General features: G+C 42.5%; 1 protein-coding gene across 1 annotated transcript; it reads left to right on the top strand.

The window, feature by feature from the left end:
- The first annotated feature begins 3,963 nt into the window (after positions 1-3,963).
- Positions 3,964-18,294, top strand: TMEM165 (transmembrane protein 165). Its single transcript, XM_053404223.1, has 6 exons — positions 3,964-4,353; positions 11,973-12,198; positions 13,120-13,295; positions 14,171-14,353; positions 15,412-15,517; positions 16,910-18,294. The coding sequence occupies exons 1-6, from the start codon at positions 3,979-3,981 to the stop codon at positions 16,984-16,986; spliced, it is 1,143 nt and encodes a 380-aa protein (XP_053260198.1). The 5' UTR covers positions 3,964-3,978; the 3' UTR covers positions 16,987-18,294.
- Positions 18,295-19,446: the final 1,152 nt, after the last annotated feature.

The raw sequence follows: 19,446 nt of genomic DNA, 5'->3' as shown, positions 1-19,446 counted from the left end.
TAAATTTAATTAATATTAATAACAATAAACTGCATTTGCAGACAGAAGCACGAGAATCTTGTTGAAAGAGAGAACACACTACGGTCTTGTGTGCAATTTCTGTGCTTGGAACCGCCTCCCAGGACAAAGATACTTGATCTACAGTACAGGAAGTTCTTTTTTGATTTAAAAAACAAACGAGGTGCCAGTACACTCTATATGTGTGTTGGGTGCCCAAACAAAATGGCTGCCATGAGTGGGGGGGGGGGAGGGAAAGGTGCAGGTACCCTGAACTGGTGAATGCTGTCACACACAAAAAACACTGCATACAAGACTGGAAAACAGATGCTGAACCACCATTCCCATAGGCAGCCATGGGTTCTCCATTTCTGCTTGAATAAATGTCCATAGGATTGTGCCCTAAGGTTGTAACTCGCAATGAATTCAACAGAACTTGATGAGTATACATGCCAAGGATTTTGCTGTTAAAAGGGTTGAGCACCTGATGAGGATGCTGAGATAGAGCCTTGAGGCCTCTAGAATAACTCACGTCTTTTCCACATATTCCAGAACCATTTCAAATACAGTATTTTATTATTTCAAGTGGATACCTTAAATTTGTCAAAAAAAAAATTCCCAAAGTTCCCCAATCTCTGCTCAAAACGCCTAGTGACTCTACTTTGTCTCTTTTCTTTCCTTTCCGTCTCCTAGAGTAATGGAGAGTGGTGATAATGACCAGTTGAAGACCAATGCTCCTCTGGAATTTTTAGTTGATGCATGTGGTATAGTTTGGTTAAACCATTTATTTTATTATATTAAATATTTTAGTGATTAGCAGGCTGTAATCTATGCTATCTCATAGGCTCATCTGATACCATGCAGTTGAGTCAAATGAGCTCATCACCCAGTTATGATGTGGACACTGCCGCAGGATTGAGCCAAAAGATTTTCAGGTTAACCAGTTATTGAATTCTATGTAAGTATCACAGTAAAACAAGATGGCTTCCAAGTGTTCTTTATTTTTCAAACTCAAATGTCTAAGGTGGTGTAATCTTCATAATAGAACAACAGTAACAGTTGGGGTTTTTGTTGTTGTTGCTATGCAATAACTCTTTAAAAATAATCCAGCTTTGCTTTTATTTAATTCTCATTTACATTTGGCACTTCCAGTAACAAGAACTGGGCTGCGTTCCTAAAAGGACACCTGGCTTTGCTTCAAGGCTATTTATCCCTGGCAGCGTTTCTGGGTGTAAATCAACAGTCTTGTAAACAGAAAAAAATTACTGATTCTGTCAAGTTGTTTGGCTAAGGTTGGCAGGCAAAGATGTATGACGAGACATCGACAAATTAAGGATCCTCCACCCACCTTTCTGGTCAGAAATGTATTGCAGCAGTAAGTGAACAATCCAGTGTGTCACTCAGACTCTATGTCTCCAAAATAAACTGTCAGGGAAGTTGCTGAAGTAACCAAGCTTATGTCAACGTAGCACTTTGCGCTCTATAGCCAGAATGTCAGAGCTGCTGAGACTGCACTCATTGAACTGCATACTTCATCACAATAATGAACAGACAGTGATGTCAGTGGGGCTACTTTAGAGTAGGTAGAGTATTACTGATGGATTTACTGTCACCCCATAACATGGGCTCTCTGGTTGGCTTGTACCAAACACACAAAATTAAAGCAGTATAAAGCAATAACAACTAGGTAATAAGTCAATTAAAAGAACAAGAACACAATTTAAGCACAATGTTTAAAAACAGTAACATTTGCAGATGGATTGCGTAGCTGCTTACAAGTAGTAACCAAGGAGAATTTGCAGCCCAACCAACGTGTTTACCATGAGGTAAGTCTCACTGGCAATATAATTCAGTTCTAGTTATGAATCAATCATTTTATTTGTATGCCGTCTTTCCACAGTTAAAACTGCTCAAGGTGGCTTACAACATTAAAAACAAACATATAACTGCAAACATAAAAGCAGTTATATATAATAAAACGAAACTTCAAAAAGTACACAACCAAATTGAACAATTTCCAGATCTCTTTCTCTTTCACTCATAGCCAAGTAAGATTGTCTTCCATAAACACAGTTTTAACAATGAGTCAGTAAGTGACTGTGGAGGCCAATTCTGGATCCACACATCCTTCCACAGTGGGGACATTGGATTCTGGGCGGGAGTTGATCACGGTGTGGATTTTCCTCTTGCGTCCTGAGTTTGAGTGTCTTCAAAGCCCATGACACCTTTGGTAAAGGCTGTTCTCCAACTGGAGCACCCACAGGCCAGTGTTTCCCTGTTGTCAGTGTTTATAATACATTTTTTTAGATTTGCCTCAAGACAGTCTTTAAACCTCTTTTGTTGACCACCAGCATTACACTTTCCATTTCTCAGTTTGGAATAGAGTAGTTGCTTTGGAAGATGATGATCAGGCATCCGCACAACAGGACCAGTCCACCAGTACCTCCTCCAACAAAAAGCCCTCAACAATGCCCCAACCCAAGACCAAGAAATAAACTGTTAGCATGCATCTGTTTGCATGCATATTTGAAAGCACCTCAAAATGTGCATTCCATGCAAAAGAGTGTGGTGCTGATAGATGGGGTCCTTATGCAGAGGTGCATTTATGTCCACAGTTTGCCATAAATATCTGTTTCTCTTATTTGCCATACAAGATGCAGATCTCCTTCACAAGATCAGGGCAACTGAATGCAGATGTTGCCGAGCATCCCAGAACTCCCACCAGCCCCAAGCAAGGATGGCCAACGGCCAGGCATGATGGGGGAGATGCAGCTCCACAACATCTGGCGGAGTCAATGCTTCCCCACAAGACGGAGAGCTGCTTCGAGCAACTTTTCAGAAATTATCCTAAGCAGACGATGGTGCTTTGTCTTGCCTGCTGTTCCTTATCTGTATTGTAAGCTTGTCTTTCTGCAAAGAAAGCATATTGCTTGCTGGGTGAAATCCCCCAAACCCCAGGACAGAAGGAACAGTGATCTGGGATGATGTGCTGCTACACGGTCTGCACCACCATCCCCTATAAGGTGCACAGTTTACATTGCACGGCCGGGTCTTTAGTTCCCACCCACTTCTTGTTGTTGTTGTTTAGTCGTTTAGTCATGTCTGACTCTTCGTGACCCCATGGACCAGAGCACGCCAGGCACTCCTGTCTTCCACTGCCTCCCACAGTTTGGTCAAACTCATGCTGGTAGCTTCAAGAACACTGTCCAACCATCTCGTCCTCTGTCATCCCCTTCTCCTTGTGCCCTCCATCTTTCCCAACATCAGGGTCTTTTCCAGGGAGTCTTCTCTTCTCATGAGGTGGCCAAAGTATTGGAATCTCAGCTTCAGGATCTGGCCTTCCAGTGAGCACTCAGGGTTGATTTCATTAAGAATACATAGGTTTGTTGTTCTTGCAGTCCATGGGACTCTCAAGAGTCTCCTCCAGTACCATAATCCAAAAGCATCAATTCTTCGGTGATCAGCCTTCTTTATGGTCCAGCTCTCACTTCCATACATCACTACTGGGAAAACCATAGCTTTAACTATAAGGACCTTTGTCGGCAAGGTGATGTCTCTGCTTTTTAAGATGCTGTCTAGGTTTGTCATTGCTTTTCTCCCAAGAAAGTAAAATCTCTCACTGCCTCCATTTCTTACCCTTCTATTTGCCAGGAGGTGATGGGACCAGTGGCCATGATCACATGCATCACAAGGTGCACAATTTACATTGCATGCCCGGGGCCTTTATTTCCAACCCACTTAAACTATCAGAATTCTTGAGGAGTCGCGCGGCCCCAGAGGGAGGGGGCGGGTCGGAGGGGAAAGCGCCACGTGACCCAGGTAGGGTTAGGTAGGTTCGCTCGCTCGCTCTCCCCAGCCCCGCCCCCTTCGAGCGCCTCTCTCTCTCTCTCTCTCTCTCTCTCTCTCTCTCTCTCTCTCTCTCTGTGCAAAGCGGGGATGTTTCGAACTTGCTGGTTCCGGCGCCACCAATCAGAGAGGCGGATGCGGAGCAAGGGGTGGGCCCCGCCTCTGAGGCTTCGGTGGCGTGGCGGAGGGAGCAGCTTCGGCGTTGTTTGGTTGAGGGGTCGCGGAGGAGGAAGCGGCTATGGCGGCGGGGAAGCGCCGCCTCCGCTCTCGCTGCCGCCGCCGCGCTTCTTCCTGTTAGCGGGAGAGGACTGGGCGCCGGGAATGGCGGGCCCCGCGCGGCTCCTGCTGCCGCCGCTTCTCCTGCTGCTCCTCGCCGCGCCCTTCGCCGCCTCGGAGCCGGAAAATGGCCAGGACCGGGGGGAGCCGCCGCCGCCGCCTCACCAGGAGCAGCAGAAGCCGCCGCCGCCTCAGCAGCCGGCGGTGCAAGGGCCGGAGCTGGCCAAGGCCGAGGTGAGGGGCGCCGGGGGTAGGCTCGGGGGCCTGGAGCGAGGCTGGCCCCGGCTCTTCAGAGCATCCTCCGGCCGCATCTCCCCTCCCCCCCAAAAATACACGTGTGCGCGCACTCACACGAGACGTTCTTCGGGGCGCGGTAAACGGAGGGCGCTCTCCGCTCCCTGGCGGAGCCCTGACGTGGCTCTCGTGCGTGTGGAGGAGGGAATGGGGAGGAGGAAGAGATCCTGACAGGAGAAGCCAACCTTAGTTTCGGACACGTGTTTGTTGGGGAGTTTCTCAGTGAACGCGTGCTTGCAGCAGCTGCAAACAAGGGGGAGGGGAAGGCTTGGTGGACTTCACTTCATCAGGTGCAGGGAGTGTTATTCCTCCCCATCATGAGTTTACTCGAGGATTTCGTGGTCTTTCCACTGGACTGTTTTGCTCCTCTTATTCCCTCCCCAGGCCTGTGTGTCTGCCTGCAGGTGCATGTATAAAATCACAATAGCTTTCGATCCAAACGTTTTATAAACTTTTGAGCTCCCCCCCCCTTCCCCAGCTAAGGGTAGCACTTCATGCACTTGATGAATTTGGGCCTGTCCATGAAAGTTTGTGCCACAATAAATCTTCGGGGGCACCTACCTGCAAGGTTTTCAGGGGGAGCTGCCTTGAAACTGGGAATACGCTACCTGCTTATTTACTGAAAAGTAGCCCTCTGAGGGAAACTGCCTTTCATCAGCTCTGTGGTGGCAGAGATTGCTTGCTGTCTTTGGGGTCCTGCTAAGGCAAGCATGGGGAACCTTTGGCCCTCCAAATGTTGTTGAACTATAGCTCCCATCACCCTTGGCCAATCTTGCTACAGCTGATGGGAGTTGCAGTTTGGCAACATCTGGAAGGCCAAAGTTCCCCACCACATCTGTGCTGAGAGAATTGTTCATAAAGTTAGGTAATGCATTCGTGGGGCTGGGAGATGGTTAAAATGAGTTTTATTGAAAGCCGTAGGGATACAATCAGGTACAGAGTACCAGCATAAGACTTCATAATTCTATCAGATTATAGCCATATTTTAGTTTTGAGAAGAAAAAGTGGACTGTGTTGCCAGAGTGTTGGCAGGGGAGGTGGGAGCAGGAATCTGTCTTGAAGAAAAAGGTGCTATGGTTTAGATTTGCGTAGGAGTCCTATGTCTACCCATAAAATCATGGTTGGGGTGCAATGGTTCAACAGAGAATGAAACATATGTTGCATTTGTCCATCAAATTTTCTCTATTATGTAACCTGCATATCTTTTTGTTCACAAAAGGAGCATGGCCACAAATGGGAGCAGCAGGTGTTAAATGGTCAGATTTTATTTCTGATTACATTACTGAAAACTAGCAGTGTGTGACTGTTAAAAGTATTAGAAGTGTGAGACTTGCTATTTGGCAGTCACTAATGTGCATTAGAACCGCCCACTTTTCCTCCCCACAAATGGATTTATGCACTGTAGACTTCATTTTACCACTGTGACCTTAACAGGGTGGTTAAGTAGGGAGCAAGTGATTAATAGTGAAGTGCTGCACTAGAATTGGGATGGGGGATAATTTGCCTGGAAGTTTTCTGTGACTCCACCCTACTTTATGTAAGGAAATTTCAAAGAGGTTGTCTCATTCAATGCCCTACCATTTCAGCCCTTTGCTATCCTTCTCCCTGGAAAGGCTGCTGTGACTTTTAAAACTGGGTGGGAAGTAGAAATTCAAAATGCTAAAACTTTTCTCCAGGAGGCAGGTTTTGTGATGATGGTGGAAATCTTCTCCTGCAGCACTTCTGCTTATTATGCAATGATCTACAACACAGGAGCCTTGCCTGGCCATTTTGTTTGCTAGGAGGTTGCTGCCCTGAAGAAGTCACACAAAGAGACTTCTTACCTTGGCATGGGGGTGAGGAGAGCTGACTTTGAACCTCTCCTGGAAATCTCCATTGTCATATAAGAAGTTGGAGATGGTCTACACTGCCTTTCTCTGTTCCCTCTGGCTTTTAGGTAGTTAACACTCATGTTTCGCTCTTTTCTTATAATTTGAGAATGTCTCTACTTCTAGAAAATGCTGCTGTTCTGGTTCCACAGTATTTCTGCTTGAAGTGGAAACCATGGCAGCCAGATATTTCTAACATAAATATTCTTTAAGGGCACAAAACTGTTCTGTATTTCAAAGATGGAGAATCTGTGACCTTTCCAATTTTGTTGAACATCAACTCCCTTCAGCCCCACCCATAATGGGCAATGGTCAGATACAATGGCAATTGTCATTCAGCAACACCTGGAGGACTGAAGTTTCTGCACCCTGCTGTACTTGCAGCAAGTTCAACTTAATGCTGTTGACTATGGGCAACAGAATTCCCTACTTTGTGCAATCTTGGTCTTATAGTAGCAGCAGCACACACACTGGCATATAGAAGCAAATTTAGGTCCTTTTCTGTGCTCTTCCCACTTCTGTGGTTCTTGATAATTTGAAATCACAGGCACTTACTTCCTGAGCCTATCTTCTCTGTGTAGAAGAATGCTGACTGCCCAAAGGAGGCTGCATGAATTGTTTAACAATCAATCCCTCTTCGCAGCGAACTCTGCGAACTGTAGCTGTGTGAGGCAACTGTCAGCACTCTTAACAAACTGCAGGTCCCAGAATTATTTGGGGAAAGTCATGACTGTTTAAAGTAGTAAGGTACTGTATGGTATGGCCTGGTGTTAGGTATCATCCTGTTCTTATAACCATATAATCATAATATGCTATGGATGGCCTTGCTGTTCCCGATAACATATGCTTTTAATCTATGGTTAAATCACAGATCCTCCTAGTGAATCTCTTGCATAGATCAGGGATAAAGCATGCATCTCTACTTAATAGAGGTTCTGCTGAGACAATGGGTATTGCTTGCCTTGAGGCTTGTTCAGCTCAGAGACTTAAAATGTGGTGTCTTGTTCTCCAGGTCAAGGAGGAAGCCTCAGGCAACTTCTCCCTTGCATCTATGAGGAAAATTCAAAGATCTGCCATGTGTATGTACTGTATTTGTGGTTGGTCTTCAGGATGCTTGCTTGGATCATCCGTTGAGATCCTTCAAAATATAGTACTACCTAAGTTATTCATTTTAAGTAATGTATAATACACAGGGTACTTAGGGCCACTTTGCACTTTATACTGGAGTATGCTTGCCACTGGTATGTTATTTGCATTCTATCAGAAACAGTGTTTCATACCAGAGGTGCATCTATGGCTCTTCCAGCATGGCTATTTTCAAGTCTGTCTCTGTTGACACTTTGTGCATGAGCTGCCACAAACAGTCAGGTCCTTTTCTGTGCTCTTCCCACTTCTGTGGTTCTTGATAATTTGAAATCACAGGCCGCAGCAAAAACAATTGCCGTCTAAAGTGTGAAGCAAGCCGTACAAATATTGGTGCAGGTTCAGTAGAAGGAGTGAGCTAAATGCATTGTTTTTGTTTATCACAGTTTGGCATCCTGGAGACTAAAGTGTTGCCAAGCTGCACAATCAAGATGACAAGCCTGCCTCATTGTCTCAGACCACTGTGACTTCTTGGCAGCCTTGAGGGGTGGAGAGGTTTTGGTGAACTTTTTGTCACAGAGTAAATGGTAACAGTTCAAATTCTGTTAACATAAAACATTCCTTCTCCATTTTTTTCTATCGACAATAAATTCCTGAACATGTCTAGTTGGTTCTGCTTGCAGGGGATGTCGTAACGATCAGTTCATTGGTAGGTTGAGGGCAGGGTTTGAAATTAGCAGGGCGCAAGGTGCATTTTGCGCCTAAAGATTCTCTATTTGCGAGCGCTTTAAAAAGTCTGGGTGCCATTTTTTGCACCTGGCTGACACTCAAGGATTACTGAAATGCATGTGCTTTGAAGCCTCAAAGGATACGTTAAGGATACAATATGTTAAGGAGTTTAACAATAAAGAGTAGAGTGTGTTGAAAACTGAAGTATGGTACCAATATTTTTAATTGGTTGTAAACACTAATTTCTTTTGTATTAACAATTTCTGCTAAAAAAGTGATAGTAACAATGTGTCAATTATGTGAATTGTGTATTAATTTATGCTTATCAAAATAATAAATAAAAAGTGTTGCTGACCACCGCCCCCCAGTGGCAACTCAACATTCTGTTTCGGCACCCACAACCCAGGTCCCAGAAGCCATTTGGCTTCTAGCTTTTCTGTCCCAGTTTCTAACTGGAACTGTGTTAGGCACACTGTCACAATTCCCATACAGTGCTGTAGCCATTCAATAGCTCTTGTGGCACAATTAAAACTTCTTGTTGTAAAATAGAAAATGTCATTTATTGTGTTCACTTTAATCAAGGGATTAGTAATTAGTAAAGCACAGTACAGGTAAATTGCCTCAGGCTAAAATTAACCCTTTAATAAGGTGAGAATAGTATGCTTAAGAGAAACCAGTAATTTAGAAGTTAAAATTGCTTGAGCAATGCAAAAATGACTCAGGAGCAATGCAAAAATGACTCATAAAAAGAAGCTGAGATTCTATAGCTCCACACTGTATGTGACTTAAAGCTTTCATGCCCCTGAAATACAGCTTAAACATGATACAATTTATTTTTTGGGAAAATACGGCTACTGAGTCCAAGCAACCCGTAAGTCTTTATCTACAAATCCAGTTTTCCATGTTACTCGTGATTTTCACCTTTCCTTGACGGTTGTGTCATCAGTGACAAAGGGCTGGTAGGGTGAAACATTTTCTACATACTTCCTGATATTCATTTTTATTTTTTAAAGAAAAGAGAGCTTTACAGTTTAAAACTTCATTCATATTAAGAGTGAAATCTAGGCAACTTAAATTTTACCTTGAGTTCTTTGAGTGCTTCTGAGTTTGAGCAATAGGATAGGATTTGGACTTGATGGATCTGTTAGATTCAGAGTGTATGGGGTTACTGTCTTGATCTTACCTTCAGTGGAATTTAAAATTTTCCCTTGTAATATCTGATAAGGGATGTTGTTTTAGAATCTCCTGACCATAAAGGAATGGCACTTTCCACACTTGTCTGTACACTCCAAGTACCCACTTTATCAGACGTAATATGGGTGATTCAGAAGGTTACAATGAAGTGCGGTATAGTAATTCATGAAGTAATTCATAAAGTATGGGGTTGCTGAAGTGGTTGAAAAGTTGTACGTGGGATGAGTTTGGCATAGACGTAAACAGAAATCTCTCCAGGGTGACTGGAACCTAAGCTTTGTAATAAGGGGGAGAGATGGCAGCTCAAGGTAAAATACCACAAATATGTGGTCAGCTGAGTGTAGATGACTCAAAGTCTGAAGTGCAAAATATAGAGCTACTTCAGGTAGCTTGCAATGATAAATTATAACTGAGTGATTAAAACATTAAATATTAACAGGAATGCCAGGGCACAGAAAATATGCTGAAGTGGTTGGAAGTCTTGAGGTCAATTTTGAAGTGATCTTTGTGTATTTACGTATGTGAAGCAAGATACAAAAAGTGGTGTCAAGTGCTCTTAAGTTTTTCACCCAAAATTAGTCCATAAATGCTACAATAGATTTAGCTACATATGGTCTTTACTTCTCTTTCTCACATATGTGTTAACTTGATGTCACATTCCAGCCATTTAAATGGCATCATTTAAAACTCTTGAGTAACTGTAATTGTTGCCGCAGTAGTATCGATGTGTTGATAATTGTAGCAGGAGTACGTTTTGACATCACTTAAGTCAGGCATGGCCAAACATGGCTCTGCAGTTGTTTTGGGACTACAGTTCCCATCACCCCTGACCACTGGTCCTGTTAGCTAGGGATGATGGGAGTTGTAGTCCCAAAAAAGCTGGAGGGCCAAGTTTGCCCATGCCTGACTTAAGGGATCATCAAGTCTGATGCAATTAAGAATGTTGCAGTTCAATTAGGAAGACCTGGCTATGTTTTCATTTAGTCCTGAAGATCACTGAGGAACGTTGGGCACGAAAGTGTTTGCGTGAACTACACCAGAGGCTAAAATGAGGTGGCCCCATATCTGCCATTCCAGGCTATCTGGAGGAATGTTGGCATGCAAATATGACAAATCAGCAAACTGGTAAGCAGGGATGTGAAACATTAGTACAGTAGTGTGTTCTAATGTATGTAAAATCTAGTTTACCAAATACAGTATCTGCCTATGGGCATCTCTTCAACTGCAGTCTATTGTCAAGAAGAACATAAAAATGTTTTTCTTTACAATTCTGTTAACTATTCAAATTGATAAAAGGTTAAGACCAACACATTGTTAACCTTCAATTTTTCCGCTGAAGAAATTACTGCATTTGGGGTGGGGGGGTGGGATGGCTGTTCTTCTGGTACAAAATGGTAGCTCTGGAACTCATCTCTCAGCTGGTGTAATTGACATCAGTATATAATCATGAAACATTTCATTCTCAGGTTCAAGTTTGTTGACAGTCTCAAGTGGTCCTACCCTAAGGAAGAGGCATTTTAGTAGTGGGGTACGAGAGCTGAAAATAATGCCAGTATATTTCACATCTGGCAACCAATGTGCCCCTTGGGTTTCAGATAGTACATGGGTAGACAAGTCTAAAAAGCCTGGGACACAAATTTTCACAGCTCTCTAGTGGCTATGGTGGCTCATTTACCAGAAGTAATGTATTTAGCATTAACTCTGGAAATGTATACTTGATTCTGACCAAACTAAGCCTCCTAGGTTTCCAGGTGTGATTTTTTTTTATACCCCAGCTCTCCTACCCCTCTGTATAGAGAAGGCTTCAAAATGCCTTGTTGTGCAGCAGAATGAATTATTTTAATTACTGATAAGCGCATATACTTTGAGAAGTTTTGTATCTGTATCCATATATGACAGGCTAATCATGCACTGTACTTAATAGCAAGATTGCAGAGTTTACATGAATCATTTGCCAGAATATTGGGAAACGGGCAACTGAAGATTTAAACACTAGTATCATTATTAACTTCAATTCTTTTTCCCTTGTTTGTTTCTGAAAAATCATTCCTTGGTATAATATTTACCCCCAAAAAATCATGATTAAGCAGCTGAATAGCATAAGTTAGTTAATAGAAGACATAGTTTGCAGCAAGTAGCAAGATATGAAAACGTATTGAAGTAAAATGTACAGGCATTCACCCTAACATGTGATGGATTAAATTGAGGCCAAGTGCATGCAGGCAAACCCTTCCCCCACTGTCCTCAGGTGAACTGGCTTCTCTGTGATAATCATGCAAATATCTGAAAAGTTCTGAAGAGTTTTTAAAATGACATTGAGTGAATGCTCTTAGAGACTGTCCTTGTAATCAGAAATTCTGATAAACCAGATTTCCCAGTCTTTGGAAATTTTTAAAGTATATTGACCTGCTTTTTGAAAACAACAACAACCCTTCAAACCGATGCACTTATTGTGCCCTGGGACTTTATGGTGAAGTGCAGCTAAGAAATCAATAAATAATTTGATTTCTTAATCAGTTAGCACACCCAAGGTTATTTGGGTTGTGGCTTACGTGCAGGTTTCTGTCCCCGGTTTAACCCAATGCAAGTTTAGTTAAATTACTGACCGTAGCTAGTGCAATAAGAAAATCTATGGAATAAATGGATTTGGGTGAGAGAAATAAAACTTTTTTCTTTCCTCCCCAGAAAGGACCTACTCCAGTGGCTCCCATCCATTCTGTTAGTGAAGACTCCGGGGATAAGACGAACCTGGGATTTATCCATGCATTCGTGGCTGCTATATCAGTCATCATTGTCTCTGAACTTGGCGACAAAACTTTCTTCATTGCAGCCATCATGGCAATGCGTTACAACCGGTTAACAGTGCTCGCTGGGGCTATGCTTGCCCTGGGGTTGATGACATGTTTATCAGGTGGGTGCTGTAGCTTCTCTGTCCTGGAACATATGTAGGAAAACTGCAAACAGTGACACATATATGTGGAGAAGACAGTCAGGCCTTGCTTTTGTGTCTTCTGTCCTATAAAAGAATTTCCCCTTCCTCTGCTGCCTCCGAAAATATGCTCCAGAGAATTGGAGGAACCTCCAGAACAGCATGACATGTGGCAATAGGAACTGAAGTGGGGCTGGTGGGATCTGGGTGTGGGACAGGGATGGGGACCCCTCTATCTGTATCCAGTTTGCAAAATGGGAGCTTCCCCTGGATCTGACTGACTCTCATGAATGGAAGGAATCCTTTCATTTGTGGAACGGTGGACATGAATCCACCCCATTGTGTTTTTGCTAACGTGTTCTATTTAACTAAAATCATGCCAATGTTACTGTCAGCTATTGTGTGAGTTAAAGTGTCTTGGGTAGCAAGGATGGGAAATATTTCTGGCCAAGGAATTAGAGACCTGCTATAACCACTCACATAAGACATCCAATTCACCAAGGCAACTTCTTATATAAATGGGTTGAAAAATAGATTGTGTACATGAAGAACTCTTAAATACTGCCTTGCTAGACAGTGGTTCATGCCTTATGTTTTGCATCAAATCTGGCAGAAAGATGGCAAGTTAGACCTAAAGGAAGGTGTATTCTGGACGAGTTTCATGAATTGCCCTAGAATGGGAATGTAGTTTTAATGGTTCAGTATGTTGTATCTTTTGATGTTAGCTGCCCTGGGCTCCTTTTTGGGAATGAGGTATACATCCGACCAAATAAATTAAGAGCTCCCTGAATTAGTAGAGAATCTAATTTTCTGTTAACCAGCTTGCAACCTGAATTAGGTTTAGGGAATGAGCAAAGTCAACTTCACAGGTAGCCTGAAATGTTTTTGTTTTTCCACTCCTAGTTTTATTTGGCTATGCCACCACAGTAATCCCCAGAGTATACACCTACTACGTGTCGACAGCACTCTTTGCAATTTTTGGCATCCGAATGCTCCGGGAAGGCTTGAAGATGGGTGCAGATGAGGGTCAGGAAGAGCTGGAGGAAGTTCAAGCAGAACTCAAAAAGAAGGATGAAGAAGTAAGTTGAAGTATATAGAGCATGTGTACACCCTGCAGAGTATCTTTGTGAAATCAGGAAGTCTAGGGAAAGTAGCCAGATATTTAGCTACACCTGTTCCCAAATGGAATTGATACACCAGATATATAGCTCTTGCATGATGTAGCAAAATATATCCTCTGCCTCCTGCAGTATGTTTAACAGCTGACTAAAACAGAGTTGTGCTACAAGAGCAAGAGAAGTTTCAGTAAGAAAGAAATTGAAGTATTTTAACTGAGATTGTTCTACTAACCTCTGTAGGTTGTATGTTCTTAGTTTTGGTGGTGAGAACCTATTAGTAGGTTATTGTGCTATATATTGTACAGTCCTTCAATGGTTACTTCTGGCTTGGTTTCAATACAGTTTTTGTATTCTAAGAGCCAGAAGTTTTGTTAAATTGTTTAGATAACATCTCCTCATTTCAGGATATTTTCATTATTATTATTGTTGGTATATAAGTGCAGAACTTCAAACAGTAAACATTATCAGAATTGTTGTGCTTTATTAATCATTTCTGAAATCGCTAGTACGAAATAGATTTGGCATTCTGCTTTAGCTCTCATTTTAAACTCATTACCACCTCAGAATGGTCATAGGAGAACTATACTGGTTCTGACTTAAGTGTTAATATTTATTCACCCAAATTGCTAATATATATTAGTCACTAGGCCTTTCCAATAGATTCTGGGTGAACTGAATTGACTAAGTCTTTGTGATAAATGCTGCCATCTGAGTTATATGTAAAAAAATTTAGTGTTCTGATAATTGATGTATGTGCTACTTACACGTAGCTCCTTACTTATACATAGGAGCGAGTTAGCTCCTATTCTTTTCTAACATCCGCCTTTTGCTTCTAGCTCCAGAGAACAAAACTATTAAATGGACCTGGAGATGTGGAAACAGGAACAGGCCCTGCTATACCTCAAAGAAAATGGCTGCACTTTATCTCTCCAATTTTTGTGCAAGCTTTTACTTTAACGTTCTTAGCCGAATGGGGCGACCGCTCTCAGTTAACCACAATAGTTCTTGCAGCAAGAGAGGTGAGTGAAATGCATAAGATGTATCTAATCAAAGAGCAACATTCTCAAGAACCAATAATAGAACCATAGAATTGTAGAGTTGGAAGGGATCCGAGGGGGTCATCTAGTCCAACCCCCAGCAATGCAGGAAACTCAATAAAAGCATCCATGACAGATGCCCCCCCCAACCTCTGCCTAACAGCTCTTATTGCCAGAAAGTTCTTCCTGAAGTTTAGTTGGAATCTCCTTCCTTGTAACTTGAATCCATTGGTTTGGCACCAGGTTGGGGGAGGCTGTCTTCAAGAACTTGTTTTTAGTGGGGTAAAACTGCTAAGCTTACCAAATAAAATAGGTGCAGGCACACATATTAATGTATCTGTATTTATATTTTCAGGCATTATAAAGTAGAATGGGGTTGAAAGTTTGTCCAAAGGCTAAATAATCCGAGGTTGATTTTAGACAGTAGCCTCTGAAACAGTCATTATATATGCCACATTCCAGTCACGGGTGTAGCTCAAAGTTGGTCTGGACACCCTGTACAGGTTCGTCCTCTCTCTCATGGGACACACAAAGGCACACAGCTCCCCTCCTCTGCTGATCTGTGCAAATCAGCTTAGGAGGAAGGCTAACGCTGTGGCTACCTTTTCCTTTTTGCTTCCACCAGCAAAATTGGTAGGAGCACATGGGACCAGAGAGAAAAAAATTGCCTAGGTGCTGTATCAGGCCCCTAAACTGGGAGTGAGCCACCACTGCTTAAGCATTATCACGATTCTATCTTTAAAACAGAGGTGGGTATTTAAATGAGTTGGGGAAAAACAATTCCCATTTAATGAGGGGGTGAGTGTTGTATTGGCAGTAATTGGAAATGGTCACACTTTTTTGCTTCTATCCCAGGAAACAGCTGCCCAATAAAATCACCCTGGTCATTAACCCCAACTTTTGAAGTGGTTGACAGTCTTCTCGTAATGTGGCTTTGTCTGATCAAGCCCTTTGAATGCATTAATACCTCCTTGATAAGGTGCTGTAGAGAGCTGTAGCTTTTAAACTGCATTGAAAGTTGACCATGTGTATTTGTACAGGATCCCTATGGTGTGGCAGTAGGTGGAACAGTTGGCCATAGCTTATGTACTGGCCTAGCGGTGATTGGAGGAAGAATGATAGCACAAAAAATATCTGTTCGGACTGGTAAGTAAGCCCTTGATTGGAAGCTGATTTGCCTAATAATTGCAAAGCGAGTGGAATTTCAAACTTGGATTAATTAGGGGCTGAAAGTAGTGAGTGGGATGTGTTGAATGCATGTAATGAGTTACTATGTTCAACTTACATTTGAGCTAGAGGGTTGCATCAAAACAACTATTTTTTCCTGCATGAACATTCAAGACAGCTATAGTCATGCTTGTGCTCATAGGCACCAGACAATATGCAGCCTGCATGCTGCTGATACTATAATTTTAGTGTCTGCACCCTATCTCTCTCTTTTTTTAAAAAAACTTGTTACTTGAATGGTGTTACAGATTTTAATAAGTTTACACCAGCAGCTGCTTCAAATATGATCTGGGTGGCCCTCTCCCTTTTAAGAAGTTTGTGTTAAATGGCTCCTCACAAAATAGTGGCAGTTTCCATTATGCAAGTACAGAGTGGCAGCTACAGGGAGATAAAGCCACATAACATTAGCCATACAATAATACTTTTATTAAGCGGCCATTGGTTTAATCTCTAAAAGACAAGGCTATAAAATCCAAACTGAGTTGGGTAGGGCCAAATTTCCCATTCTCTAGAAGCAGGGTTGCGGGTGGCACTGTGGGTTAAACCACAGAGCCTAGGGCTTGCCGATCAGAAGGTCAGCAGTTCGAATCCCCACGACGGGGTGAGCTCCCGTTGTTCGGTTCCAGCTCCTGCCCACTTAGCAGTTCGAAAGCACGCCAGTGCAAGTAGATAAATAGGTACCGCTCCGGCGGGAAACTAAACGGCGTTTCCGTGTGCTGCTCTGGTTCGCCAGAAGCAGCTTAGTCATGCTGGCCACATGACCCGGAAGCTGTACGCCGGCTCCATTGGCCAGTAAAGCAAGATGAGCGCCACAACCACAGAGTCGTCTGTGACTGGACCTAATGGTCAGGGGTCCCTTTACCCTTTACCTAGAAGCTCACAGGCTGTGTGAGGAACTTTTCAAGAAAATGAAAAGCTGCACTGTCAGAAGTCAATTTCTCCTGTCTGCTGGTTTTGCTCCCTGGTGTGAGCCCAAAGGCTTATCTTTAAGAACATGTTTCATGTGAACCACATCATGGGTACTTCCAATTGTGAGCAAGCGTGCTGGTCTGCGTACAAGCATGCTTGTGACTTCTTGAGTCTGAACATGCTTGAATTGTGTGTACAATACAGGGGCCATGTGGCAGTGAAAGACTTGTCACAATTCTGCAAGAGCTGGAAACAGCTTAATGGGTGCATCAGTGTTTTAAGGCAAATGGGTGCTCTAAGTTGTTTATGGGATGAAAGAGAGCCCTTAGATACAGAGTGAACTTTGTCCTTCTGATCTAATCACCATCTCTCTCTCTCTCTCTCTCTCTCTCTCTCTTACAGTGACAATCATAGGAGGCATTGTTTTCTTAGCATTTGCATTTTCTGCACTATTTATAAGCCCAGATGCTGGTTTTTAACGAGATTTCCCCCATTCCTTGAAAGAGCAAGAATTAGGAGCAACAAACCTACCCTTGTATTCCTGTATATAGTGTACAGCTATTAGTGAAACAAGCACTGAAGATGGGATGCTGTAACTTTTATAGTAACATTTAGTTTGGTATACTTTGTGGACACAATCTGTGCTGGATAACATGCATAATCTATATATTTGGGACACAAGTAATATGTTTGCTTACTGTAGCTGACTCAGGTAAACTGAGATCCACCTTCTGAAATTTTATGAGGTTTGCTACTTCATCTGTGGATCACCACTAGCCATTGCTGAAAGATCCCCATTCTGGACGAATTGCTGCTGCCTTTGGCTTGCAGTTATGCCTTACCAAGTGTCTAGTACAAAGTATTGCGGAGAACCTTTTGCCTCCGACCTTGCAGCCCAAGTACACCATTCCACAATCAATAATGAATACCAGGAAATCTGAAATCTGCACTTAGGACTAACTCGCTTCCTCAAGGATTTGTGAATTCAGTTTGTAACTGAATTGTAGAAAAATCAGAATGTTTTGGTATCAAGTATGCTGATTCAGAATTCAAATGTATTCAAGTTCACAATCTAGCCAGAGAGTAACCAAATAAAATTCCTCTTTTTTTGTATTTATACTAAACATTCACTGCTTTTTCAGATTAAAGTAAGGTGTTGTTTTTCTTTTAGAAATTAAAAAGGTAAACAGGGAGAACATGAATAAATTTAGGTGTCTTCTGTTTTAGAAATGTAGTTGCTTTGACTGCTTAGCTTAATTCAGAGGAAGTTATTGTGTAGTATTTCTACTTGGTTGGGGGGGCACTTTTATCCTACAGGCAAGCATTTTGGCTACATTCATTGTCGAGTCTGGACAAATATTTCTGTGATTCCTTGTGGTTGCTACTGTGTTTAAATCATTCAGTCATTTCTGTAATGATTCTTAAGCAGATCGTTTGAGGAGTTTCAGCCGTCTAATACTGTGTCTTTGACAGACTGTTGTGAAGACAATATAAATATCTCTGGGTACTGAGTAAGTGCAGTAGTTCTCCATACTTCATATATAAGCACCATGTCTGGAATAGTAAACTTGTGCTTACATATGAAGTATGAGGAAATTATTGCAGAATTAGGAAACAAAGTATCATCCAGAGGTAGTCTTAGCCCTTAAATGAGAGAGGTTCAAGCACACGTTTTACATCAGCTAGCTAGAAGACCAGATGAAATAGCCAAAGACTTAAGAATTACTGTAAGTAATATTTTATCAGGATGGAAAGATTACTTGAAACAATAAACTGTATAAAGGTGACTTGGTTATTCTTGTTTCTATTCCTATGGTTCTCCAGAGCAGTACAGAAATTTAGCCCACGGGCCAAAAGCATCTAAATTTTAAGAATAGGTGTCTGCTCTCTCTAGTCCATGGCTGGTGACCTTTTTCAGTCTAGTGGCAGCATTCTCTTGAGGTGCGTCCTAGTTCAGTGACACATTCCTGGCAGCTCTCAAGGAGCGGCTAGGGTGGGCACCTCTCGTGTCTTAAGTGGGAAGTACCTCTCTCAGACTAGAAGTTCAGCTGCTGTTCCTGAATAAAAGCTTCAAGGGCAGAATTGATGTCTAAAACAATTATTCAGTTGTGTGAACTTTGAAATTGCTGCACCCTCCAGATGATGATGGATTCCAGTTTGTAAAAGTCCCAGCTGGGATGACAGCAACACCCAGAGGACCACAGTCTCCCTACACCTGACCTAGGACAAAGACTTAGCTGCAATTTGCAATGTAGCCACCGCTGCTAGTTTTCAACAGGAGAGGCTGCTAGATCAAAGGTTTAACCTGGCATTCCATTTATCTGAGTGATGGCAGACAGGCATCCTTTGCAATGTACAATCACAGTGGCACGTTTGATGTATTCAGAGGCATGCATTTTAACTTTTCATGGAGTGTCCGTGAGATGCCTCTTGGTCTGAACTAAAATAATGGCAACCTAGAATGTAACTCTGGAGTTCAAACACTTGGGAGGACGGGGTTGTCGGGAGACATGTACAAAAAGGACGCCAGCATGATTGTGGAAAAGATTCCACAAAAGGAAGTTTGAAAGCCATTTGTTCATATTATCAAAACATACTTCATTTAGCTTGTTTGAAATGCATCCCCTGCATAGGATTTTTAAAATGCCCAGAACATTGAGAAGCAACTTCCTCTTTAGGAACTATTTTTGTTCATCCCTAAATGAAGATTGAGGGTAGCTACAGAAGACTGGGGGCATTCTAAAACACTTCCATGAGCATATCTGGATATATTGGAAGAGGCTTACATTAGAAAACGCCTAGAAGTACCTTGAGTGCTAGGCAGACTGAACTGGAGCTGCTCTACTCTAGTCCAAGGGGTGTTGAATATTTGGCCCTCCAGGTATTGCTTGACTACAACTCCCACTATCCTTGGTCATTGGCCGTGCTTGCTGTTGCTG

Source organism: Podarcis raffonei, chromosome 9, assembly GCF_027172205.1.
Source record: "Podarcis raffonei isolate rPodRaf1 chromosome 9, rPodRaf1.pri, whole genome shotgun sequence".
In the NCBI taxonomy this organism is placed as follows: Eukaryota; Metazoa; Chordata; class Lepidosauria; order Squamata; family Lacertidae; genus Podarcis; species Podarcis raffonei.
The sequence above is the reverse complement of the archived record's forward strand: the minus strand, read 5'-3'. Positions and strand labels throughout refer to the sequence as shown.